The sequence below is a fragment of the Setaria viridis genome, chromosome 3, assembly GCF_005286985.2.
Source record: "Setaria viridis chromosome 3, Setaria_viridis_v4.0, whole genome shotgun sequence".
Lineage (NCBI taxonomy): Eukaryota > Viridiplantae > Streptophyta > Magnoliopsida > Poales > Poaceae > Setaria > Setaria viridis.
In genome coordinates, this window is record NC_048265.2 from 22,465,694 (window position 1) to 22,491,453 (window position 25,760).

At 46.3% G+C, this 25,760-nt stretch overlaps 3 protein-coding genes and 1 long non-coding RNA gene across 6 annotated transcripts; 3 read left to right on the plus strand and 1 right to left on the minus strand.

The window, feature by feature from the left end:
* Positions 1–6,117: 6,117 nt before the first annotated feature.
* On the minus strand, positions 6,118–9,184 carry LOC117849606 (elongation factor 1-alpha). Of its 2 annotated transcripts, none has more exons than XM_034731214.2 (3): positions 9,033–9,184; positions 8,076–8,557; positions 6,118–7,240 (listed from the first exon to the last, which is right to left on the minus strand). In XM_034731214.2, exons 2-3 carry the CDS (start codon positions 8,535–8,537, stop codon positions 6,359–6,361), a joined length of 1,344 nt encoding a protein of 447 aa, XP_034587105.1. In that variant the 5' UTR covers positions 8,538–8,557; positions 9,033–9,184; the 3' UTR covers positions 6,118–6,358. The 2 variants fall into 2 exon arrangements, with proteins under 2 accessions (XP_034587105.1, XP_034587106.1); XM_034731215.2 differs by having other exon boundaries at positions 8,076–8,560; positions 9,033–9,131.
* Positions 9,185–9,764: 580 nt separating this feature from the next.
* Positions 9,765–13,409, plus strand: LOC117850626 (uncharacterized). The gene is made up of 2 exons (XR_004639329.2): positions 9,765–12,157; positions 12,255–13,409. It is a non-coding gene; the product is annotated as an uncharacterized lncRNA (long non-coding RNA).
* Positions 13,410–14,549: 1,140 nt separating this feature from the next.
* LOC117846973 (uncharacterized) lies at positions 14,550–20,784 on the plus strand. Of its 2 annotated transcripts, none has more exons than XM_034728105.2 (8): positions 14,550–14,758; positions 17,515–17,585; positions 17,819–17,900; positions 18,092–18,207; positions 18,302–18,805; positions 18,993–19,058; positions 19,163–19,240; positions 20,308–20,784. In XM_034728105.2, exons 1-8 carry the CDS (start codon positions 14,704–14,706, stop codon positions 20,422–20,424), a joined length of 1,089 nt encoding a protein of 362 aa, XP_034583996.1. In that variant the 5' UTR covers positions 14,550–14,703; the 3' UTR covers positions 20,425–20,784. The 2 variants fall into 2 exon arrangements, with proteins under 2 accessions (XP_034583996.1, XP_034583997.1); XM_034728106.2 differs by having other exon boundaries at positions 14,557–14,758; positions 18,996–19,058.
* Positions 20,785–20,928: 144 nt separating this feature from the next.
* LOC117850465 (uncharacterized) lies at positions 20,929–22,494 on the plus strand. Its single transcript, XM_034732287.2, has 2 exons — positions 20,929–21,989; positions 22,124–22,494. Exons 1-2 carry the CDS (start codon positions 21,353–21,355, stop codon positions 22,321–22,323), a joined length of 837 nt encoding a protein of 278 aa, XP_034588178.1. The 5' UTR covers positions 20,929–21,352; the 3' UTR covers positions 22,324–22,494.
* The last annotated feature ends 3,266 nt before the right edge of the window (positions 22,495–25,760 follow it).

Sequence of the window (25,760 nt, forward strand, 5' to 3'; positions counted from 1 at the left end):
AAAAGATAAACTGAACTGAACAGTCTTGCAGTAAGTTATATATAAATTAGATCTGTATTCTCCATATGATTTTCAGAGCAATATATGTACCAAATGTTTTAATTTCCTTCTATTATGCTCCCAGCACCAGATGTTTGAATTTCAAACATACCCTATATTGCATCAGTCAACTTATGCTATAATGATATCAACTGAAAAGCTCCTTGCTTGTGCATTTTTCTTTTACATTTTAACTGTCCTTTCAGGCTTTAACTAATGTTTCATGCATGTAGCCTTGAGCCCTTAAGTGCTAATTTCCCCATTCTATTAATTGTTTTAAGCCATCTTGCTTGTGATGTAAACAGTCGGTGCTATACTTGCAGCTGCTAACTGAATTACTTTCATGTGCACAGCTTTAAATATAAACTGCTTTCTATTCTACCCAAAATGATCAAGGAGTTAGATTATGTCGAATGAATCAAGGAGTGCATGGCAACTTGGCAGCAGAGAACCGGTGGATCCATGTCCAGAGTTCACGTGATATGTTCCTGGTAACACCAAAACTTGGTGAATTAGTTGGGAGTTACCTGAACCTTAGCACCAACTCTGCCTGTAACCACTTCAGTGCCCATTGTACAGTACAGTAACAAATTAACAATATATAAAAAGATTCCACGCTTGCAGATATCATGTCTCCAAAATGGCAAAACCTGAAGATCGTTGCGTCTCCTCTTCAACCAGCCACGGAGCAACATGCTGAAACGAGACCGCAACGATCCAAGCACCGCTTCATTCTAACGAGGGCACCAGCCGCGCCTCTGTTTCTAGTTGTTTACAAAGATGCTAAGGGGGTGTTTGGCAGCATTGCGTCTCCCAAAAATCAGCTCCACTCCACCAGCTCCACACTTTCCTAGCTCCACTTCATCAACTTCAAAAAACTATGGAGTTGCTATACGCGTTTGGCTGTTTGTTGTGCTCCAACTCCAGAAACATAAGGATTTGGTGAGAAAGTTCTATTTTGCCCATGGTGGATAGCTGGTTCTGTTTTTAGCGGAGAGGTCTTTTTTTACGTGCTACAGTAATTCGCTACAGTATGGTACTACAGTACATGGCGCTACAATAATTTTTTTTAAGAATGTTCAACCCGATAATGTTTTGCCAAATAGAATTACGTAACAAATACGGTACAAAATCAACCTTACCATTACAAATTAGTTCCAAGTAAGAGAGAGTGCGGTGGCTAGCTCATCATGAAATACATCCATAGTTGGTGCGTTGAGTGCAGAAGTTGACCCATCTGACGCCGCTTGTGAAATTGCATATTTCTTATATCTTTCCGATATTGTAGGAACAAAATCAGGATCACGATCAAACAGAGCAAAGTCTTCATCTTCACCTCCATGTTCACGAATGAAATTGTGAAGGACCATGGTAGCTACAACAATCATCTTTTACTTGTACATGGATATGGTGGCATTTTCCAAAGAATTTGCCACTTCATTTTTAATAATCCAAAAAATCGCTCAATCACATTGCGGATAGATGAGTGAACCCGATTGAATCTTTCCATAGGAGTCTTAAGTTCGGTACCTCTATGCCATTCCAATAAATGATACCTTTCACCCTTGTAAGGAGCAAGGTAGCCAGAACGATTAGGATATCCCGCATCTACAACATAATATTTGCCTATATTCATATAAAAATAATATGAGTTATGAATTTAATCTACATGTTAATCACATTCGTATGTTCAAATTGAACACATGTTACCTTGTGGAGGATGTGGAAAAAATTCTTCATCCACTCTGAGTGTATTGTATAGCACACTAGTGTCATGCATAACTTCAGGTTGTCCCGTGGAAACATAAGTGAAACACATATCAAAGTCACATACTGCTAGTACATTTTGAGTGGCTACCCCAGTTTTTCCAATATATCTCACTTGCTTATCAGGTGAAAGAGCGACACGGATATGAGTGCCATTAAGTGCACCAATGCAATCTTTGAAATGTGGATATGCACGTCTGTCATCTCTTATCCTTTTATGGACTATGGGGAAGTTGGGATTTTTTTGTCTAAGAAATCTTTTGCCATAGCCATCAAAGCATTTAGAACCTCATCAAATTTCCTACTAATAGTTTTGCCTGAATACTTAAATCTATTTTGAGCTCTCCTATTAGACTTTTTTCCAGCATCTGTGTATAGGAACATAGCAAGCATCTCATATATGCTCATGTGCATAGAAGATTGCAGCCCATACCTTTCAACCAACACACCATGAAGATCCAAGAAGATTTCGTTGTTCATACGAAGTTGTCTGTGGTATTCTCCAGGAGTTTTCATTGTCTCTAGCAGCCATCCTATACCACTAACACCAGATGTCCTTGGTGGATTTTTAACAAGGTAGAGGTTAGCACATATTTGTGCAATTTCTACAGCACCCAAAATAAGATTTCAAAAGACCTCGCTTTCATCATTAGAGTCATCATTATCGCTCTCACTTTCCTACAGATAAGAGACCATATGAAAAATAAAATAAAATAAGTACCACACTTAAGTTTCAATGACAATACTTCATTCGAACAAGTAAGTAAATATTAAAACAACACTTAAGTTTCAATGACAATAGTTCATACAATAAAAAAGTAACATTAAAAGAACACAATTCCTCAATTGCTGTGAGGTTGAAAAATTCATCGCTAACCTTATCATATCCTACTGAGTTGGGTGTTCAGCCTATTCCCTTTCTTAACTTGTTTAGAAAACAACGAACATATGAGCGTTGTGTTTGCATCAGTCCATTCAATTGAATCACCCTAACCAAGATATAAGCCGCACAAAAAGTTTCTAGCATAATCAGCTGATGATCTCAGTGACATACAATATGCTACTGTGGTATTCCCAGATTGAAATGCAAAATTGAGAACTTGGTGAAGCTAACATAATAGATGCAAGCACCCTCCAAATAAATTATAGAAAATAAGACAAGGAATATATCAGGTTTGATTGCTCGAGTTGGTTTGCATCCACATGTGTTGGTCAACATGCGCAGGCATGTGCAAGCACACATGGCTTACGTTGTGAATGCAGGCAAAAGTATTAATATAGTTCCAGATATTAATTCAGCCGGAAAAGGCTTCATCTTTATCTAGACCTTGGTTCTCATGTATAACGTAACTGTTAAAATGAGAACGCAGCTCAGTTCTTACACAATGTTCTTGTTAACTTTCATGTGCGGTTCATGCTGACTAACATTCTTAAATCCCTTAGCAAGTGGTGCCAATCTCTAACAAGGAGCCAAGCAGCACAAGCAAGGTTTCAATGACACTGAGTTTACAAGCAACACAAGAAAGGCTACTAAAGTTTCCATTACCCTGTCAGGAGCATTTCTTTTCTTTTTGCTGCCTTCTTCACGCCTGTTTGTTGTGCAGCAGAGGCGGCTACATCCTGGCCGTTGGGCTCGCTGCCAAGCCCGGCGCCACGGCCACGGCCACGGCCGTCACCCTAGCCAACACGGCCACAGCCTTGGCCGCCGCCCCTGGTCATGCCCAACTTCCGACACTGAACTTCCTGCCCCTGGACCGCACATTCTTCCTGGCCCATGGCCGCGCCCAAGGGCCTGCGACCGTCGGCGTCCAGGACCGCAGCACCGTCTTCATGCGCATCCACACCACCCCTAGCCGCGGCGCCCAAATTTCCCCAGCCGGCGGCGCCCAGGAACGCTGCGCCGCCCAAATTACCCCTGGCCACGCCGCACAAATTTCCCAGGCCGCCGGCGCCAAGGACCGCAGCGCCGTCTTCATGCGCGTCCAGGGCACCCCTGGCCGTGGCGCCCAAATTTCCCCCGCTGGTGGCGCCCAGGACCGCTACACCGCCCAAATTTCCCCTGACCACACCGCCCAAAATGGATCCCTGAGGTTGAGCTGAGGAAGAAATTGGAGAAATTGGCGGAGGAGGCTCGCTGTCACCATCCATCTCGCTGGGAAAGACCGCCGGCGACGGCCCAGGGAGGAAGGGCAGTGCTAGGTTTCTGCGCGGCGGCAGGAGAGAAGCGACGGCGGGAAAGAGAAGCGACAGGTGTGGGAAAGAGAAGCGCGACGGTCTGTTCTTTTTTTAGATCGAATCGGTACTGTGTAACGGGTGCCAATGGTGGTTAAATACCCACCAACTCTACAAGGAGGTCTGAAAGGTGGATTTTTGGAGCACCCCTTGAGGTACTCCACCAAAAATGTGGATCTGCCCCCCTTCTCCACCTTTTTCCTGGAGCCGGAGTTGCTGGAGCTAGACGTGTTTGGTTGCAAAATTTTTAAAATTAATGGAGTGGATCAATTTTTACTAAAGTGAAGTGCTGCCAAACACACTCTAAACACACTCTAAGTAGCTTAGAGTTCTTTATAGTTACATGAACTTTGGAGCCCTGGAGCATACGGCTCATGCCCAAAGAGGCTCACCTAGGAGGGGTCGCTAACAAAATTAAAATCCTAAACCACAATACGATGCTCTGGTCTCGTTAACTCCGGCCGTCGGATGGAGCAGTCCAGGAACCGGGACCCTGCCCGTTGATAGCTGAGCACCACGGCAACACAATACACACCGAACCTACTCTACACTTGAAATTGCATAGAGAACACATGCTATACATCATAAGGATCTGTTTGGATCCAAGGGCTAAATTTTAGTTCTGCACTTTTAGCTTAAAATTTAACTTTTGGAATCCAAATAGATGGACAAAAAGGGTCGAAGAGCTAAAGTTTGAGCTAAAAACTTTAGCTCCTAAAGATGCCCTAAACTGGGCTAAAAGTGGTCCCCGGACCAATTTCCTCCCCTTGCCCCCCTCCCCTCTCTCCTCCCCGCACTCTCTCTCTCCCCCCACCTCCTTCGCCCGACGCCGCTGCTGCCGCCTCCGCCTCGCCTCGCCGGCCCCGCGGTCTCCGCTCGGCCCCGCGGCGCCACCACCTCCTCCTCCTCCTCCTTCGCCTCACCGCCGCCGCCGGATCCGAGCCCAAGCCACGGGTGCTGGTCCGGCGACAGCTCCTTGCTGCTGCTTCCTCGATGTTGATGCGGATCCGACGCCTCCGTCTTCACCTCCGCGTCGGCGCTGCCATGGTCCGCCGGTGTCGTCATCCTCCCGGGTCCGCTTCAGCCCGATGGAGACGCTGAAGAGCCTCGCGGCTTGCTCGGGGTCCGCCTCCTCCGCCATCCTCTGCTACCCCCGGCCGCCGCCGCCACCCTCCCCCTCGCCGCCGCCTTCCTCGGGGATGGAGGGCCGCGGCGGGCTGTGCCGCCGCCCTGATGTGCTTGGCGGACGGCGGCGGCGGGAAAGACAGCCGCAGCAAACGCCTCGCCGGGGTGCGCGGGGGAGGACTTGCGTGGGGACGCCGCGGAGCCACTGAAGAGGTGGTGCGCGGGGCTCGAGCTCGATCGTGGGGAGGAGGCGGGGCATGCCGGACGTGGAGGGGAGGTGTGCTGGGGTGCGTTAGAGGAGGTGGAGGACGAGTGGGGAGTGCTTAATAAATAAGGGCAAATCAGTCTTTATTTGATGAAGGACTAAAGTTTAGCTCATATGGATCCAAACAAGTGGGCAGAATTAAAATTTAGAAGCTAAAATTTAGGAACTATAGCTCATGAACTAGTGATCCAAACAAGTGGGCAGAACTAAAATTTAGGAGCTAAAATTTAGAAACTATAGCTCATGAACTAGTGATCCAAACACCACCTCAAACACCACCTAAGACGACCAAGGATAGTCCTGAGCTACTCTGGATGATCGATACCATATTTATGTCATCTAAAGAATTATGACAGTGGCAAAAGCACATAGCATAGCTATAAAGGCCAAATAATAAGCACATATAGCAGTATACACCAAATACTACACTAAAATTGAACAGACTAGGTACTCTATCCACTTCAGCTTATAAGCCGGCTAAAAAGCTAAAACGGCTGATTTGTCTAGTCTTCAAGTCTGTCCACTTCAGCTTATAAGCCGGCTAAAAGGCTAAAACGGCTAATTTGTTGTGAGAAGAAAATACTATTTGGTGGCTGATAAGCTAAAGCGAACAGAACCGTAGGAAGGCTTCAAAAACCACACAACCCAATCAGAAGAGCAAACAACACTAAGAAAACAATAAAACAAAATGCAGAACGAAAGACTCCGACAATACATCCAACCAATAACGTCTCACAAAAGGGTACACATGGTCTTGGACCATTCAAGTTTAGCCAAAGCTAAGATGGTACCTAAACAACTGATACATAGCACACCGCCAGCAGACCTTAACAGTTCACAGGCTAACAGAAGTGGCGGACAAAACTTGTGTGATAAAGACAAGGCACCTAGGTATCGCAAAAGCAGATGCAGGATTAACCACCAGGCCCATCATTTCTTCTTGGCAGCAGCCTTGGTAACCTTGGCGCCGGTCGGGTCCTTCTTCTCCACGCTCTTGATGACTCCCACAGCAACCGTCTGCCTCATGTCACGGACAGCAAAGCGACCCAGAGGAGGGTACTCAGAGAAGGTCTCCACCACCATGGGCTTGGTGGGAATCATCTTCACCATACCAGCATCGCCGTTCTTCAGGAACTTGGGCTCCTTCTCAAGCTCCTTACCGGACCGTCTGTCGATCTTGGTAATGAGCTCAGCAAACTTGACAGCGATGTGGGAGGTGTGGCAGTCCAGGACTGGGGCGTAACCATTGCCGATCTGGCCAGGGTGGTTCATGATGATGACCTGGGAGGTGAAGCTGGCAGCTTCCTTGGCAGGGTCATCCTTGGAGTTGGAGGCCACAAAACCACGCTTGAGATCCTTAACAGCAACGTTCTTCACGTTGAAGCCAACGTTGTCACCAGGAAGGGCCTCCTGGAGAGCCTCATGGTGCATCTCAACAGACTTCACCTCAGTAGTCAGGCCAGTTGGACCAAAGGTGACAAGCATACCAGGCTTGATGATACCGGTCTCAACACGGCCAACAGGGACGGTTCCAATACCACCGATCTTGTACACATCCTGAAGGGGAAGACGCAGGGGCTTGTCCGAAGGCCTCTTGGGCTCGTTGATCTGGTCAAGAGCCTCAAGCAGGGTTGGGCCCTTGTACCAGTCAAGGTTGGTGGACCTCTCAATCATGTTGTCACCCTCAAAACCGGAGATGGGGACGAAGGCAATCTTGTCAGGGTTGTAACCCACCTTCTTCAGGTAGGAGGAGACTTCCTTCACAATCTCATCATAACGGGCCTTGGAGTACTTGGGAGTGGTGGCGTCCATCTATATAAAGAATAGCAACGGTACATCATCAGCTTAGTGGAAGAGGTAGCATGAACAGAAGGCAAACTGTATATACATGAGAACATTGCATCAATCAAATTAACATACTGTACTTCTTAAGGGAACAAAATTGTTTAAAGTGGCATCTCAGCAGTAACAAACAAATATAAATAGGTAGACCATATATTACAGACATCCAAATTAGCTATTGTAGGATGTAACACATAAAGCAACGACAAAATACAGACCTCGAAAGGTGTATGTGAACACATCCTATCCTATTACTAAATTACACACAGTACATTAATTAACAATACAAATACTAAGACAGTTAAATGATGCAACACTTTGTGTTACATTCTGTATGCATTACAAATATTTCAACAACTTCAGTACCAAACGGTTTAACGAGGAACTTATATACCAAAATTATTTGAAAAAAATGGACAGCAGAACATAACACTTGGCTGACAGCTTGTGCTTGCATTTCTATATTACATCAGTGTCCACTAAGATCGGCACATTCCTTAAAATAGGTGAGAAGAAAAATAGATTACTGAACCTTACAAGGCAGATCATACAAGACTAAACTACTACCATGCATAAATGTATAGGAAACAGATGGCTTTCGCAATCATTATGCCTGAGACTGAAACAACCTGTCAAATTCATTAAACAACGCGCATGCTCACATTTTTCTTGATACATGAAGCATCCAATTTACTAAAAGGAACAGCCAGTACTATACATTGCTGAACTATCAAGAATTGACAAGCATATTCAAGATGTCATCATATTATAAAATTGATTGACACAGGGATTTCTAGGAACATACCTTATTGCAGCAGCAGATCATCTGCTTCACTCCAAGAGTGAAAGCAAGGAGAGCATGCTCACGGGTCTGGCCATCCTTGGAGATACCAGCCTCAAAACCACCAGTGGTGGAGTCAATGATAAGGACAGCACAGTCTGCCTGGGAGGTACCGGTAATCATGTTCTTGATGAAGTCACGGTGTCCAGGGGCATCAATGACGGTGCAGTAGTACTTGGTGGTCTCGAACTTCCACAGGGCAATATCAATGGTGATACCCCTCTCACGCTCAGCCTTGAGCTTGTCAAGCACCCACGCATACTTGAAGGACCTCTTGTTCATCTCAGCGGCCTCCTTCTCGAACCTCTCGATCACACGCTTGTCAATACCTCCAAGCTTGTAGATCAGGTGGCCGGTGGTGGTCGACTTGCCAGAGTCGACGTGGCCAATGACCACGATGTTGATGTGGGACTTCTCCTTACCCATGGCTGCAGGTGAGGCTTAAACTGCTTCATCAGATGAATCAGTTGTTAGAAAAACTAAGCAGGGCAAATGAGCAAGTATCTGCACAGAATTTGAAGGAAGGTGCTAATATATAAAAACATAAAAAAGCAGTAAGAGAACAATTTTACAGATCAGATCGGAAAACAGATCAAGCAAGGACGCTACTAACTATCAGTATATACATCAACTACAGAGCAGCAGACTCTCAAAAATAAAGGAATTAAAGCAGCCCTAGCCTCTAAACGTTCGATCCAGTAGTATAATTAACAAGCGAGCACGCAAAACCCACGAACCCTACGGAATCGGAGATGCGAGCATCAACAACTCAATCACTACCAAATCACTACTCGCGCGAGGCGACACAATAGAACATCAATCCAGCCGCGACAGCACCAAGTAGCACAGATCAAGCGAGGAGCAGCGGAGAAGCACCAAGTAGCTCAGATCAAGCGAGGAGCGGCCGAGAAGAAACGGTACCTGAGGAAGCGAAGGAGGCGGCGTGGAGGGGCGGCGGAGTCGAGTTAGGGAGGCCGCTCGGTGGAATGGGCGCTCGCCGCTAGGGTTGGGGACTTTATATCTGAGGGCGGCGGCTAGGAGTGGAGTCGGTGCGTGGTGTAGGGCTGGGCCTGCCCAAGGAATGGCCGGCCTGCCAAGTCGTTGATTCGTCGTGGCGGAGGCCCATACGTGAAACCCTGGGAGGCCGAAATTGGGCGTGCGTGCTACGGCGTGCGCTGGCGATCCAAATTTCAGTATTTTAATTTTCAGTAGTAACTTTTCGAAGAAAAAAAATCAGTAGTATATGAAAAGCGACAGTTGTATATTTTATGAAAAAACAACTACAGTTGTATACGAAAAGCTTTAGTGCATGTACAACTGTTTAGACAGCTGCTGTCTGCAAAACCTGCCATGTGACATAAAGACGACAACACAGACAGCTTGTATAGTAGTTCAAGCTTGTACAGTAGTTCGTCCTTTAGGTTGTTTGTAAATTAATTAATTCATATACAAACTCATAAATTATGGTGAGTACAATTTTGTAAGCATTGAAGTATAATTTTGTATTTTATTCCATACCCTTCTTACTTGCTTAAAGGATTTTCTTTTGCAAACTATCTTTTACAAGGACGCAAAAAGGCAAGGGACAAATCATTTTTTTTAAACTCAAGGGCCAAAGCATAAAGAAGCAATGCTTCTGCAAACTTCGGTGGCTCCTGTCCATCTATTGTCTCTCTCCTCTCTCTCTCTCCCTCGATGTCTCCTCCCTTATCCGCATGTTGTGACGGTTGGTGGCCGACGCTTCACGACGCAACAGGGAGGGGTGTGGGCATGCGGCATGGTAGCCGTTGGGCAGAGCAGCGTATTGACGTCGGAGCCGGCGAGCCACGGCTCTAGGCTGTGAGGAGCATGGTGCAGTGATATGGGAGACACGCGTGACACGGATAACAGCCGGCGCCTGACGGCAGCAGGGCGTGGACGGTGGCTGGCGGCCGGCGAGGTGCCGGAAGTAGGTAAGCAACCGATTTCTCACTCGATCCGAAAGAGACAGCACCGATTCGTACCATAGGCGATGGGAGTCGTCGCATGACTTGGGTAATTATTATTCACGTCGGATTGTTTTGCCTCCGCGACGCTATAGCAACCGTCCATGGGTTGTACGTGCTCTTAAGGTAGTGTTCGATGTAGATATTGAAGCCTGAAATTCGGAATTAGTATTGTTTCGGGATTTGGTGCTGGAAACTTTCTCCAATGCCAAGCGGTATTCAACTTGCCGCAGCACCCTCTCCCACGGTACCGAGCTCGACCCCTCCGTATTAGCTGGAATCATCCTCGCTCCTTCTCCGCATGTATCTCCAACGCGAGCCGCGCCGCCCCTCCGCCGGCGCGCCGCTCTCCGTGGAGCGCGCCCCTCTGCTGCGGTTCATCTCCGCCTCCCTGGCTCCCTCCCCTGTCCCTTGGCGTGAGTTCGCTGTGCCTACCCGCAGGGGCTGACCCGGCACTCGGCAGCGCCGCCGCTCTCATCCTCTCCACAGGCGGCGGAGGTGCGCAGGTGAGTGGCGCGCGAATCCAGATGCGGAGAGTTCGTCGTCCCCGGCCCGGCCATGGCGGCGGCTTTTGTCGCGTTCGAGCTTCGAGCCTTCGAGCTCGTGCGGCATGGGCAACCGCCTCCAGGTTCTGAGTTCCGCCTGCTCTCATGCCGCCAGGCATATGTGCGTCTTTCCACCCGGAGCATGATGCCCCATTCAAATTCATCGTCTCTGGTAGTGCAGATCCATTCGAGCTTAGATTGGCTTCCTCATTTTCTGTTGCTTTGCTCTGATCTCCCAGTTCTAGTTCTTTTGTGAGCAATTGAGCCCAAATTCTTCTCTCTGCGAGGCATGTCCAATCCCAGTCTATCCAATTCGTCACCTGTGAAGCAAGGGTTGGAGTCATGGAGCTCGGCCTTCGTGGAGAGGAAGAGAAGATGGTCAATTTTCAAATCGACGATACTCACATCCAAACATGATTCGGTAAATAGGTCACATCGGATATTTGATACTAATTAGATCCGTTAAATATAGGTTAATTATAAAATTAAATGAAGTCTAATTCACAAGATGAATCTATTAAACCTGATTAATTCATTATTAGAAGCTCTACAATTAATTTTATAATTAGCTTACATTTAACCCTCCCACTCGCATCGAACATCCGATATTTTTGACCATGGTATTCGAACGCTGGCGTAAGTTTTCCTGCCTTCAGGAGCGTCGACGCGGTTCCGCCAGTCCAATCCGGCCGCGTGTCCCGTTTATCGCCAAAGAGAAAAAGTTACGTACGCACCTGGTAAACTGGCACCGGTCATGGGCCTCGGCCTTGTGCGATAAAATCGAGCCCACCGCGCCCACCACACGGGTCGTGCTTCACCGCCGACCGAATCGCCTCCGGTGCTGTCGTCGTTGCTCATCTCGCGTCACCTCGCGCCCAGCCCCCTCCTCGCCTCCCACACCGCCGCCTCCTCGCGCCCTGGGTTCCTCTCCTTCTCCAGACCTCGACGTCGCCGCCGGCTGGGATAGAGATGGAGTGGCCGCCCGGACGTCGGGTTCCGCTGCCGCCACCGGCCGCCCGGAGCTGGCTCTCCCCAGCCGCCGCCGCGACAGCCCGGAGCTCGGGTTCCCCAGCCGCCGTCGGCCGCCCGGAGCTCGGGCTCTCCCACGCCGCCGCGGCTGCCCGGAGCTCGCGCACGGCCGGATCCGGCCCCGCTGCCGCGAGCTGGGGGATCAGGGCCGGGGCCGGGGCACAGGAGCTCGCGGCTCGGGGGAGAGAGAAGACCGTCGCAAGCCGTCGCCCAAGACCCAGCTGCACCCAGTCGTCTCGCTCACCAGTGTGGCCGCGAGGGGAGGGCGCCGGCCAGCGCGTGCTCCGCGTCGACCCGAGGTCATGCTTCCCATGCCCGGGGACATTCGCCGCGCTCTGCCTTGACATGGCCACGCTCACCACGCCAAAACATTCGCTTGCCCACCATTAAGGTCGACGAGGCATCCTGCCAGCAGGAGGTTGCTGATGCCCTGCTTCCTGCTCCGTGCTTCCCGCCCGTTGATCTGGCCATACTTGCCATGTCCGAGGTACCCTTGCTTGCTGCTTTGTGCTGTTAGTGCTTGCACTTAAGGTATTTGATGAAATTCCAGTTGAAGCTAATAAATTCGTTTCACCTTCTTCCAGAATATGTTGTTGATTGCTTCACTCGGTAATAACATCCAAGGTTCAAATCTTATTTTGCTTTAGGTGAATGGATAGCAACAGGGAATTGTACCATTAGCTTTACTTTTATCAGTGTTCATGCATACTGCTATCACTGGATCAGTAGCTTTAGATGAAGAAAACAGCTCTCATTATCTCAGTTTGTGTTTTCATGCCCACAACATGGATACCTCACCACGCCTGGACGTGTGCAATGGTAATCCTTGGAACAGCCATGTCAAATAGCAGCCATACACCCATAGGATTCAGCGCATTTAGTTATGAGAAGGGCAGGATGATTATTTTCCTTACAACGATTAGGCAAACAAGCTAATGTATTTTTTTATTCGAACGGTAGGGTCTTAATCTCTTACCTAATCACTGTTCGATTTGCTGCAAGGGTTTGATTAAGGATTAAATCTTTTCAAATGACGACAAGGCTAAGCAACGAATGAGTCAGATATGAATATGTGATCATATCGATAGCAGCTGTTCATTTCGACACTAGACCTGCTTGTGTGCCTGTGTCACAGAGTTCTTTGTGCTTCAAATCTTTCTTTTTTCCCAACAAGTACGGTGTCTCATTCATACACTTTGTATTTGAGGTTTTCCAGTAAAAGATTTTGTTTGTTTGGTATTATGATATTTTGGCTTCAATGGTACAGGCAGAAGGATGTACAACATTATTCCAGCCAACATAATTATTTGCAAATTAGTTAAACCTGCAAATGCAATGTAATTATTCCAAGTAGTTGCCTCGGCATCGACGGGCAAGGAGGAGCTCGAATCCTGCGACGGCGTGTTGTTTTCCCGAGCTTCCCCATGGTGCGCAGCTTTGGCAAGAAACACGGCGACGAGCATTTCGTCGAGGAACGTGGTGCATGTTGTGTGATTTTTTCATGAGATTGGGAAGTTGTGTGCTTGGGAATTAACATTTTCCCCTGATTTTCCTCCATGCCGAGCTTGAGAAAAATCGCAACGAGATTGCAATGTAATTTTCTTTTGCGTTGATTTTTTATTCAGCATGCGTGAGATCTGCTCTCTTCAACTACGATCTGAAATTTTCATTTTAATGTTTGTATGTTCATGTTTGCTAATGTCTTATACAAATACAATGAAGTATCTCTATAATTTTCATGTGCTTGGAAATTTATTAGATGTAATGCGCCGTTGAACTTTTATGAAAAGAACAAAAAAAAAGATGGAAGATGGTTTTGCACGATGGAATGTAAATTTGTTGTTCGTTTGATTTTTCTTTTTCAAAAGAATCTCCCTGAAAACTTGGGCAGTGATTTTTATTTGTTAGTAGTGCATGTCCTTGAATAAAATTAAATATTTTAAATTTGAGTTCTTAGAACTGGTAGACAACTGTAAAACTATTCGAATTCTTAAAATGGATTAAGGTGCACCCGGTTCCATGGTACCGTGCTCATTAGTCTCAAAATAACAACATTAACTATTCCAGGGCAACTCCAACAATAACTCTCGAACCAAAACTCTTAAAGATTGAATCTAAAGATCGGTTCTCTCTATTCTTTAAAGGGGTCATAGAAAAGTTTTCAACTCCAGCAATAGTCCATTGACAGAGGATTATCTGGAGATCCTCAGGAATGAAGGGTGGAGGGGGAATTGGGGCCTCCCCAAAATAGAGAGGGCTTGCTGGAGTGTGTTTTTTTTACTTAGGGAGTGTTTGAATGCGAGGTACAACTTTAAGAGGGTCACATTGGATATTCGGATGCTAATTAGAATGACTAAACATAAGCTAATTATAAAACTAACTGTAGAACTCCTATACGACGAATCTATTAAGCCTAATTAATCCATCATTAGCAAATGGTTACTGTAGCACCACATTGTCAAATCATGGACTAATTAGGTTTAATGGATTCGTCTCGCGAATTAGACTCCATCTGTACAATTAGTTTTATAATTAAATTATATTTAATACTCTTAATTAATATCAAAACATCTGATGTGACATGTACTAAACTTAGGGTGTATCCAAACAGCCCCCTCTAAATTTGGAGTAGGTGGAGTTGCTCTAAACCATTCTTCATTTTCTCTCTACACTACGTGTCACTAGACGGAAGATGCCCGCCCAGCTAGATAGGCTCCGAATTGCCTCGTCCGACGAGCACCGCGTTTCTTTTCGGCCGCCGAAACTGAAAACCCCAAACACGAAACGGCCGGACCGGGGGACTCGGACTCGAGTTGTTGCCTCCTTTCGAAGTTTGGAGTGGAGGCGGAGTGGCGTCCCAGTCAGCCAGCGTCCACCCTTTTTCTCCCCTCCGAGACAGACAAGCACGACACGCGCACGCCCGCCCGCCCGCACAACTTCCCACCACCACCGCCGAGGCCGCGAGCGTTGCTGCTTCGATCCGTCCCGGTCCGCAGGCCCTCGCTCGGGCGGCCGGGCCGGCGGGCGGCGGCCATGGGCAGCGAGGACGCGCTCGTCGAGATCCACCCCCGCGAGCTCCGCTTCCTCTGTACGTGCTCCTCTTCTCTTCCCGTCCCCTGACTGATCCCTCCTCTCCGCTCCAGCCCAACCGGAGGCTCGAGTTCAGTCGCCATGACCCGTCCCCGACCGAGCGGGGCTGCTTTGCCTAATGCATTGGCCTCTCCGATCGCAGGCGGTTTGCTGGTTACCTGGTGACTCGTAAATTTTTCGGTTCATTCGGCCGTGTGCTGCTGCCGCTTGGGTCGGATTGGGGTTTTGCGGATGGGTCCGTCAGCCCGTGCGTTTTGCGGGGAGGGTTTAACTGACCATGATTCGATTGCGATTTGCCGCATAGAACGTACTAGGGATTTTTTTTCCCACAATGCGAAGCGATCTGTTGACGATTGCTCCGGTTCGCTTCGTATTTGAAATTTTGCTTGCTGTTGTTGTACTGTCGCAACTGTGAACCGATTTTGATGGTACAGATAACTGATTTTGCGGGGTTCAGCTTGTACTCACGAGTTGCGACGTACTGACAGTCTAGGGAAAATATTATATTAATATACAATTATTACTCCCAATTGCATGAGGTTTGTGCAAACAAATTCAGGGACCAACCGTGGCCTTAGCATTTTTCGTAGAATGATTTGTGCTTGCAGCCGGATTCGTCTGTTTCCGAGTCACGGTTGAAATTTCCTTAGAAAGTCGAGTGCATTCTGGTGTTGCAACTTGCTAGTGCTGATAGGTGGTTGGGATGTGAACAGATGTTAGCTCCTGTGCTGTCAATGGCTCTGAAGTTTGGTGTGTGGGGATATGACGTTTCTCCTTGTTGCTCATGCACACATTTGGTAAATTGGTTGCAATAGTGACATTCTAGACTCCTTGATGTTTGCTAGACACTTGTGATGATGCAAAAATCAGCGAATGAAACGCGTCAGTAACCATTTATTTGATAAAACAAAATCCTACAGTTGTATTGAACGAACGAATGAACGTGAATGAATTACCTTGTGTTGGAAATGGGTTAAAGGGGAACATACTGGTAACAAAATAGGACTGGTTTGTGCATGGTTGGTAACAGAGTAAAATCAGCCTGTCAAAGGCTTGAGGAATGGAACATTATGTTTCATCTCCCATTATTTATTTATTGGGGGGGGGGGGGGGGCGGGGGGACTTTGCATTGTTTGTAACATGCTAGGTGATGATTTTTACCTGAAATTTGGTTCTGCACCGTGTACTTTTACTTTACTCTGTGTAACGATGGAGTTACAGATTTTCATGGTTCATTTAGTTAGATGCATTAATGCATAACCCCCTCCTCCTCCAGTGAATATATACAAAATTTAGGGACTTGCTGCGGGCGTTAACACTTTGTAACATGTTACCTATATATTTTTTAAGGACAAGAATTCATAAAGCTGCTATTTAAGAGGATGGATCCTTTCTTGTGGTGGCAATGCTTGTGGTTGGATGTTATACTGGCATAGGTAGTTCATTTGTTGAGTACAGTTTTGTGGTTTAATGGGCAGGCATGTGAGTTGTGACAGATCTGCTTGCCACAAATGTCCATTTGATGAATTGGTTAATATGATATAAGTTCACCACTTTCCTGTGATGAGAGAAAATAATAGCAGAACGTGTTGTTGGGCTGAAAGAGGTTAGGGGGACCCTACTAGACTGCTGTATTCGACACAGTACTTAATAGTAATAATTACTAGTAGAGTAAGCAAACTAATTTATTTCAGCTTTTGTGCCAGATGGGATATATTATTGATTGTATATGATTGCAAGATATGATGCATAAATGATTTATGCATTCATGGCTAAAAAATTGATGAACTTTATTTTTTAATGGAGTGAATTTTTTGGGTGTTCATATCTGTATAGAAGTCTCAGGCCTATTGCATCATCCCAAAAAATCTGTTATGTTTATCATTCAAGGATGAGATCTGGAACCTGTTTGGAATTCCTGTTTCATCCTTCACTGCGTGGTTCGGACAAGTACTGAAAGGCTGGTGGTAGTCTTGTATATCAGTATACTTGAATGAGCTTAGCTAAAGAAAGAAGAAATTATGTATGTATTGTGAAACAAGCTGAACAGGAAAAGTGGGGATTAATATGGCCAGAATTGAGAAACAGAATAATAGGAATCTACTAGAGATCTAGATTCTAGAATAAATGGTGGCTATATCGAGGCAACATACTGGTAATTAGAGAAAGTGAATTGGAAATGAAACAAAACAATTGCAAGTACTTTTAGTACCTGAGTTACAAAAACCAGCTATGGTTGCCATCTTTTACCAGTTTTGCTGGTGGGTACTGGTATTTCCAGTGCTACTGTTAGCACGGGTATTTAAGGCCGGGACTGCTACAGTAACCAACCATCACGGAAAGTTTTTGTGAATCTGGTTGGTTCTGCCATTTTGTAGCCTGAAGTAACTCATCATGATCGTAAATACTTATCAAATGGCTTTGCTCCGCCTTGATAAATCATACTGATTTACACTTAAAGACTGCATGAAGCAGTCATTTAATCAAATAATATCACATGCCTTTCCATAGGATTTGAATAATACCGAAATCTGTATCTTAGATTGGTTAATTTAGATGAAGTTGTAGCGCGTATTCTCATAGCTCATAAGCTCTAGTTATTATAGCTGTCTTTGTAATTTTATGTTAACATGCTATTCTTTCTCTTTCTTTTTTTGATGAATAACTAGGATTTCATATAGTCTAATACATGACTTCAAATTGTTATCCAGTCTACCATCTCCTGATATTTATCTGACTTTCACTTGTTATCAGTTGAGGTGAAGAAGCAGAGTTCATGTTGTGTCCATCTTGTGAACAAGTCGGATCAATATGTTGCATTCAAGGTTGGTCTCCAATTTTATGTTATGAATTATGGTTCATGGTTTTGTGCTGTGAAGTCAGATTTTCTCATACTGTGTATGGATTAGCTTGATGGCACACTTTCCTTAACAGTTGTAGTCTGCCTTCACAGTTTGTGTATTTTCTTTAGAAGAAATAATTTAAGACCTAATGTTTTCATACATGCACATTGATATCAGTTCTCTTTTGATAACTTTGGCATTTGAATATTTAATAGGTTAAAACCACTTCCCCAAAAAGATATTGTGTCCGACCAAATGTAGGAGTTATTCTTCCACTGGAATCACGTGATTTTACAGGTAAATGTTGTATTTACTGGCTAATGGTGAGATTGGTGCTTTGGCATATTTGGAATTGATTGCAGTAGAGTATTGTGCAAGCTAGATGGTCTTTTCCTAGAATACCATGGTGGATTGTTTTTTTTCTTCAAAGTGAAATTTATTCCTTTTTTATTTATTTTATTTAACTTTGTTGTTTATATAAAATGTAGTTACTATGCAAGCGCCAAAGAATGCTTCACCAGATCCGCAAATAAAAGACAAGTTTCTTGTGCAGACCACAGTTGTTCCGTTTGGCACAGCTGATGAAGACAATGTTCCTGCTTTTGTAAGTATGCAACAGTTTGTGCTTGGCTTATGTGATGTTGCTTTGCATCTTTCTCTCTATTTTTAGTTTGTCTGAACCTTCATTGTCATTGTAGTTCTCCAAAGAAACTGACCGATATATTGAGGAGAAGAAGTTGAAAGTTGTCCTTGTCAGCATGACTCAGGATCAAGTAGAGCAACCCATCAATGGAGTTCTGCATGCCAAGGAACCAGTTGGGGTTACTGTGGCAGAGGAAATACTGAATAATGTGAATGAAGCACCTAATGTGGTGAATGAAGTTCGTCATCCCCTGAAACCAAGTTTTCCCCCTTTAAGAGGAACCCCTGCTACTTTCAGTGAAATTTCCTCCTCTGTAAAACAAGGTCCTACTGTTCTGCAAGATTTTCTAGTCCCACCAAATCAAACTTCACTTACTTTGTCGGAATCTGCTCCCAGTCTGCAAGAAACCTCTTCTATCTCTGTAGAATCTCAATTTTCGTCAACAGAAACAAGTGCATACTTGAAATCTCCACCATTGGAATATACTCCTACTCCAAGTGAAGTTCCACCGTTAAGTGATATAGAATCTACCAATACCGATGACCTTCATATATCTCATGTAAGCTTCTTTTCAAGTATCGTTCATGTTCTGCTCTCTTTTTAGCTTATTCTGAATCCATTACCACAAATTTCATCACTATACTTTGTCTTGGTGATGAATTTTAAATACATGCACTAGGTTAGCAATCAACAGTTGTGATGTGTTTACTTCAGTCTGCTGTTAACTTTATTTATTACCCCTTTAGCAGGTAACTGAAGATGTTCACACTTTACAGATGAAACTTAACAATCTTGAAGTAAAACTTGAAGAGGTAAGGAAGATATAGTGCTAAATATTTGAGTTCGATTGTTTGAATGTTGAATCTCTTAAGAGATTCCTTTTCTGAAATGCTTGTTGGATCATCCTATTTTGTAGGCTGAAACTTTGATTGTAAAACTGAGGGAAGAGACCAAAATTACCCTCCAGGAGCGGGATAAGTTACGGAAAGAAGTGGTAAATTTTTGTTGCATTAATGATATGAACCATCTTGCAGTAACTTTCTTCTGTGCCCATGTTCATGATAACTGAAGCTTGAAAGAACGATTATAAGCTCTCCATATACATATGTTTGAGTTTGGCGTAGGGCTGCCATGCTTTTCATCCCTATGTCCACTTAAGTCAAGTGAAGTCACCTGGCGCAGAACTCTGTCAAATACATCCATGGCATCTAGCACCAAGACTGCATGTGGTCTTCCAGCTTTCCATACCTAAATCCCTACCAATGTGGTGGGATGTTTGCCTGTTTCCACCAGAGGAAAACACCTCTTATTCTAACCTCTTAACTACCAAAACTTGTAGTTCCATTTCTGAATCTATTCTCTCTGTCCCAGAATATAGCTACATTTAGACTTTTTCAAAGTCAAATCTTTTCAATTTTGACTATAAATTGCGAAATAATCACAGAGACTAATAACATAAAAATGATGTTTGTAGATTTATCTTGAAACCAACTAATATAACCTTTTCTGTTTGAAATAAATTATTTGTAGGGATATTGTTGGTTAAAGTTAAAAAGGTTTGACTTTTAAAAAACCTAAACGTAGCTATATTCTGGGATGGGGGGACTAATACCTTGGGACAGTGGTCCTAACTTACAAGCCCAAACAAATGGCTACTGTTGGCATGTGTTTTGCATTGAATGGTGACGAGTAGCTTTTGACTAAACTAGTGGGCTACAAGCTGTAGGGTTTATTGATACTCATATAGCTTGTGCTTGCATTTAGGTTAATATTTTTTTTTTCAATTTTCTAATTTATAACTTCAACATTTTTAGTATCCAGATTATTAAAATTTCTAATTCGTCCCCTCTAAAATTATCCCAAACTATGAACCCGTAAATGTGTATCAAAATTTCTTTTTATTGTTCTTTGCAATCTCCAGCTGCTTCCTGTGTATTGTTTGAAAGTTCGATTATTCACATGCTGGAATAACTTACCACTCGCACTCAGTAAACATTGTAAACGGTTTTCTCCACTAGCTTTCCTGCGTTCATATCTAACTGTTTGCATCTCTCTGAATAGGTATTCTTGAAAAAGGCGGGCGCTGCACAGGTTCACTCCAGCACTGGTTTTCCCCTGCTTTTTGTCGTCTACATGGCAGTTGTTGGCATGTCGCTCGGTTACCTTCTGCACCTATGAGAATGGGGTATCGGAGATGAAGCTCCTGGGCCGGGCGTTTGCTGATCTTTCCTGGAGCGGCCAGAGTTTCAGAGGATACTAAGGTAGTTAATCAGAGAGAAACTACTGTCGCGTCATGATGGTCACATTAGTCCGTGGACTTCCATAGTTCCATACATTTCAGGGTGACAAATACTGGAGCGTATAGAAATAGAACAGCGTAGTTTTAATTTGTATAGAACTCTAAAAGGTTTGCCTGAAGACTAACCAGGAGATCATACCCTCCATGTTCTCCTTTCTTGGCTTCTTGCCAAAGTTCGGCAAGAAACTATCACAAGTTTATGGAACTAGTCAAATAAGGCATTTACGATTTGGTGATAATTGGTTGCTGTTTTATCACTATATAGAAATCTCCGATATGATGCTACTATGGTAGTACATCTTGGATCTTGCCATTGTCTAAACATGTACCTCCAAAATCGGCTGGCCTGTTGCCGGCTGATCAAGTCCCCGGCTGACGAATGAACCTCACCAAACGACGAGTTGGTGACTGGCAGAGCTAAAGAAACCGCATTTCGGCGGCCGGCTCGCCGGCCGACGGAGTATCTGAGGGAGAAAATCGGGGGCGGCACGCGCATGCAATGCAACGATGCGTTGCCAACCTCTTCTAGCTTTGTCCAGTTGTCCATGCCTTTCCAAACTTGTCGTGCACCCCTTGTTGGCCCACGCGTCAGCGTTGACTTTTCCTCGCGTGTGGTTGCCATGCATGCGAGCACGTCGGGTCGGGTGTGGCTTATAAAAGCGGCCGTGCCACCGCAGCGTCCCTTTGCCTCCGATCCTTCAAGCTCGCCCGGCGACTCCTCTCCTCCGCCCGTTCCCTCTCCGATCGCCTTCTCTCTCTACCGCTCCTCCTCCTCCGTCTCGCCGGCGTCGCCAGCGCCGGCCGGCCATGGGTTGCGGTGGCTCCAAGGAGGCCGTGGCCACCGGCAATACCACCGCCAGCGGCGCCGCCGGCAAGCTCCTCCGAAGGAAGTCCTCCGTCTCCACGGGCCAAAACCACACCTCATCCTCCACGTCGTCCTCCGCCAACAACGCCGTCGCCGTCAAGGACGTCGTGAAGGAGCCGGCCGCCGGCGAGGCCAAGGCGGGCGTCGTCGAGGCGGCTTCCGACGAGAAGCCCGCGGCCACGGCTGTCGACGAGAAGAAAGAGAATGACGGCTTCGTGAAGGAGCGGGCCGCCGGCGAGGCAAAGGCGGACGTCGTGGTGGTGTCCGTCGAGAAGCCCGCCGCCACTGCCGTCGCCGGGGAGAAGAAAGAGGACGATGATGCGGCGGCCGTGAAGAAGGATGTTGCCGTCGACGTCGCTGTCCCGGCGGCTGCTGTTTCGACGGCGCCCGAGGCATCCGCTGCGCCGGCACCTGAAGCGCAGCAAGCCGAGAAAGTGGAGGAGGAGCAGCTGCCGGAGTCCACCATGGCCGAGGAGGCGCCGGTGGAGGAGGCAGATAAGGCGGCCGAGGAGGAGAAGGCAGAGAAGAAACCCGAGGAGGAGGAGAAGGCGACGTCTCCTGCTCCGACCAAGGAGGATGGTGAGTATGCTACTCAAGATCGATTTTACACTTACAATCTCTTTACAAGATGTTCATAGTATTCTTGATTTTTGCCGATCACAATTCACGAGAATTAACAACTGATGCATGGAAAATGTACGTTGTTTTTGCAGGGGAGTCATCAGCCGGGAAGCAGAACACCACGGAGCCCGTGGAGGCCAAACCGGTCGACGAGCCCAAGGCGGAGGGGGCGGCGGCGCCCGTCGTCCCAGCTGAGTCGTCGGCGGCGGAGAAGAAGATCAACGCCAGCGACGAACAAACCGCTACCGCCGTCGCTGCCACCACCACCGCAAGCGAACCGCCGGCCAACTAATTGATTAGGAGGAGGCGAAGAGACGACGTGCAGCGACCAGCGAGTGCATCATCGATCCAAGCAAACTAAACGACATGTTGTTCTTGTTGTTGGATTTCGGTTTGTGATGCGTTGGTTGTACTACGTGTAATCAATATATATATGCTCGATCGATCAATCCATTCTTGCGAACCGTGCGTGAGTAGTTGAGTACTCCCTCCGTTTCAAATTAAAGTTATTCCAACTTTCTTAGAAAGTCAAAACATCTCAATTTTGACCAAATTTATACAATAAAGTACTAACATTCATGATACTAAATAAATACCATCAGTCTCTTCATTAAATATATTTTCATACTATATCTATTAGGTACCATAGACCTTTATTATACTCTCTATAATTTTGATCAAACATAAAATGGTTTGACTCTCCAAGAACTTGTAATTTGAAACGGAGGGAGTACAGCTGAACCAATCCATTCTTCGTCATCGCGTCGCGGCGACTCGCGTTCGGTTGCAGGATCAGTGGATCACACGGTTCTGCACTTTCTGCTGCCTATTCGTGAGATCGATTGATGCACGAAGAACTTGGGCATGGCGGCCCAGTTCTTGGATCGGCCCATCGGGCTATTTATGTGCTCCTGGTTCCTGGCCCATTACCTCATAGTCTCTCTCTGATTCTTGGGCTGGCTCACCTTCATGATCATTTTCTTTTCTGCCAATAGGTTGAAATTATATTAAACATTTAAAATTGGAAAAAAAAGTACAGTCATCAAAGAAGAAATTACGGACATGTTATCTTGTATATATAATTTTCAGTGCCCTCCGCCGTGTGTCGTCACAAAAGGTTGGAAGCATGCCTCCAAGCTCCAACCGTACCATGAGGATCCTAACCTTTTAGATTGTGGCATAAGCCAACAACCACGCGGCGCATCTGAATACTTCCGAAGCACCATAGAGGAATGTCTCAACCCGTGGAAATGTGAAAGAACCGAGATCCAGATTGAAGCCTTGGCCTGCTATCGTCGCTGTCATCGCCGTTGACGGAGAAGGGACGTACACACGTGTTTTCCCATAAAGCCACTACAACATCACTGCAGACATGAGAAAAGTTAGCAGTCCTGGGACTATTCATTGGCTTTATTCACTATAGAAAAGCAGGGGAATTCATATAAGATGACTGATTTCTGCCACATGGAAGCTTCTAAGCGAGGTGTGGAGAGGAGAGGAATGGCCCAACTTAAAAAAGGAAAAGACTAGCAAGGGGCGAGTCAGAAAGACGTTTAACACTTTTCATGTTCCTATCTACCTTGGTTTACCTCAAGTTTTGACAGATTTGCATAGCTTTTTAATGGGAAGTAGTTGGCACGCAAACTCCGTAGACAAAAAGGGGGTTCAATGATACGCGGCAGGTGCATATGGTTGGGTCAACGTCAACCGAATACTACTGCATGTTACAAGCAGATGCGATCATGCGAGGCTTAAGACACTTTTAATATATACGTATGTATATGCTACTGCCATGGCGTTGGTACCACGCAGCGTGAAGGTTAGGTGCAACCGCAAGGGCGCCACGCCTACAAATCTGAACGCCAGTAAACAAATAGCTCGGAACGATGAACAGTACGTGTATATCGCACAGTGGACCCCAGGCACAGATGTCCAAACTGATGATGCTCATGCCGAATTTTTCCCATCATGCAAGAGGAGCATCCATGCATGATCCCAAACAGTCTCAGAAAGCTGGATCGCAAGAAGCTTCCGGCTCGGCCGTCTTCCGCTGGCAATGCAAGCGCGAAGCTGCAACGCAACAAAAGGCCCGTCGCCACCTGCCTCGCTATTCTACGCAAAAGAACGTGCCGCGTTTACCAAGGACGACGACGACGACTCATGGCGAGAGGCGCCCATGGACGGAGCCGAGCCGGTACGCAACGTGACCACGTTGTCCAGCGCTCATTGGTGGCTACGCGTTCCCCTTCACAGAGCCAGGACACATGAAACGAAACTGTCGCTGAATTACGTTACCCGCGTTGCTTTCGGCGTCGCCGTCATCAGCCTCCGGCTCAGTTCATCACTGTACGTGGATGTTAGTGTTAGCCTCAGGGATCGATTCGGTGTGGTAGCTGGTCCTGTGGTTTTCAGCCGTATCCTTGCTGAAACCGACGGGCTCTACCCATGCGTGCTTTCGACAGGTAACTGAATGGCAGTTACACCAGCCGCCCATCCTAGGTTGAACCACCGGCTCACCGGAAAGTAGCTATAGCACGATTCCTGTAGTTTTCATCGCCATCGCCGTCGAACAAAGCGCAAATACCAAAATCCCCGGGACCTCAGAACATTCCATCATGGCAGAAGAAAAGACCCGACCTAATTACCAAATATATATATATGTATATGTATATCTGATCTGATGAGTAGTTGATCTGCCCAACAGTCTGATCCAACGCCGGCGGCGGTGTTAGTGCCGGCGGTGGGTGCGATTGGCGCCCGAGCTGCGAGCTGAGCTGTCCCCTCTCCAGGAGGAGGCTCAAGGGGATGGCATCATTGAGGACCCGATAGCGATGCCCCAACAACTGGGTCTCTCCTCCAGCACTACACTGCCTTCAAAGCCAAGGGTCCTAACAAAGTTTCCTTCGGGTCACCATACCAGTCATCAGTCGTCGGCACCATCTCTTCTCTTCTCCTCCCAACCACCATCTCCCATTCCTCTGCGCGCGCGCGGGGCAGCTGAGGAGGTAGCGCGCCGCCATGGGCAAGATGTGCTGCAGCAGCGAGTCCGAGGAGGACGCCGGGTTCAACCTGCTGGGGCTGCTCGTCGCCGCCGTCATCGCGCTGGTGTTCATGCTCCTCTGCACGCAGCCCAAGAGGCCGAGGCGCTGCGTCACCATCTACCCCTGCTGCTGAGAGGAGGTTTCCAAGGTTCCATGGCGGAGCAGAGGCCGAAGCAGAGCAGAGCAGGCCAGGCGTCCACCGGTTCCTGATTCTTCACTTGTCGAATAATTTTCTTCTACCCTACCTAATTGTGATGTTCGTCCTACCGTAAGTCATGATTGTAATCAGTATATATTTTAGCAACCTGAGTTGATTGATGTTATAGCTTTGGAGAGAATGGTAGACGTTATCTGAAACTATTGTGTTGCGTTGCTGTTGATATGTGCCTCTTCTACTTCTCTTCTCTGTTTCTTGAGGTTCTGATACGATCAGCAGAGCTAGAATGCAATTAGGCAGCAGAGATACTCAGAGATCTTCTCTACATGTTAGGTTGGTTCTTCAGTAGTTATTAGACAAATAAATACTAGCAAAACATTTCACCAAAGATCTTCCACTTATAGGCAGATATATGTTTTCTCTTTCTGAAGAACTCAGCACTCATAACAAGACCGTTTTCAGCTAGTTGATTTTGTGCTTATCATCCAGATATTGTCATTGTCCACGTGAGTGGAAGGATCCTGATGCTTT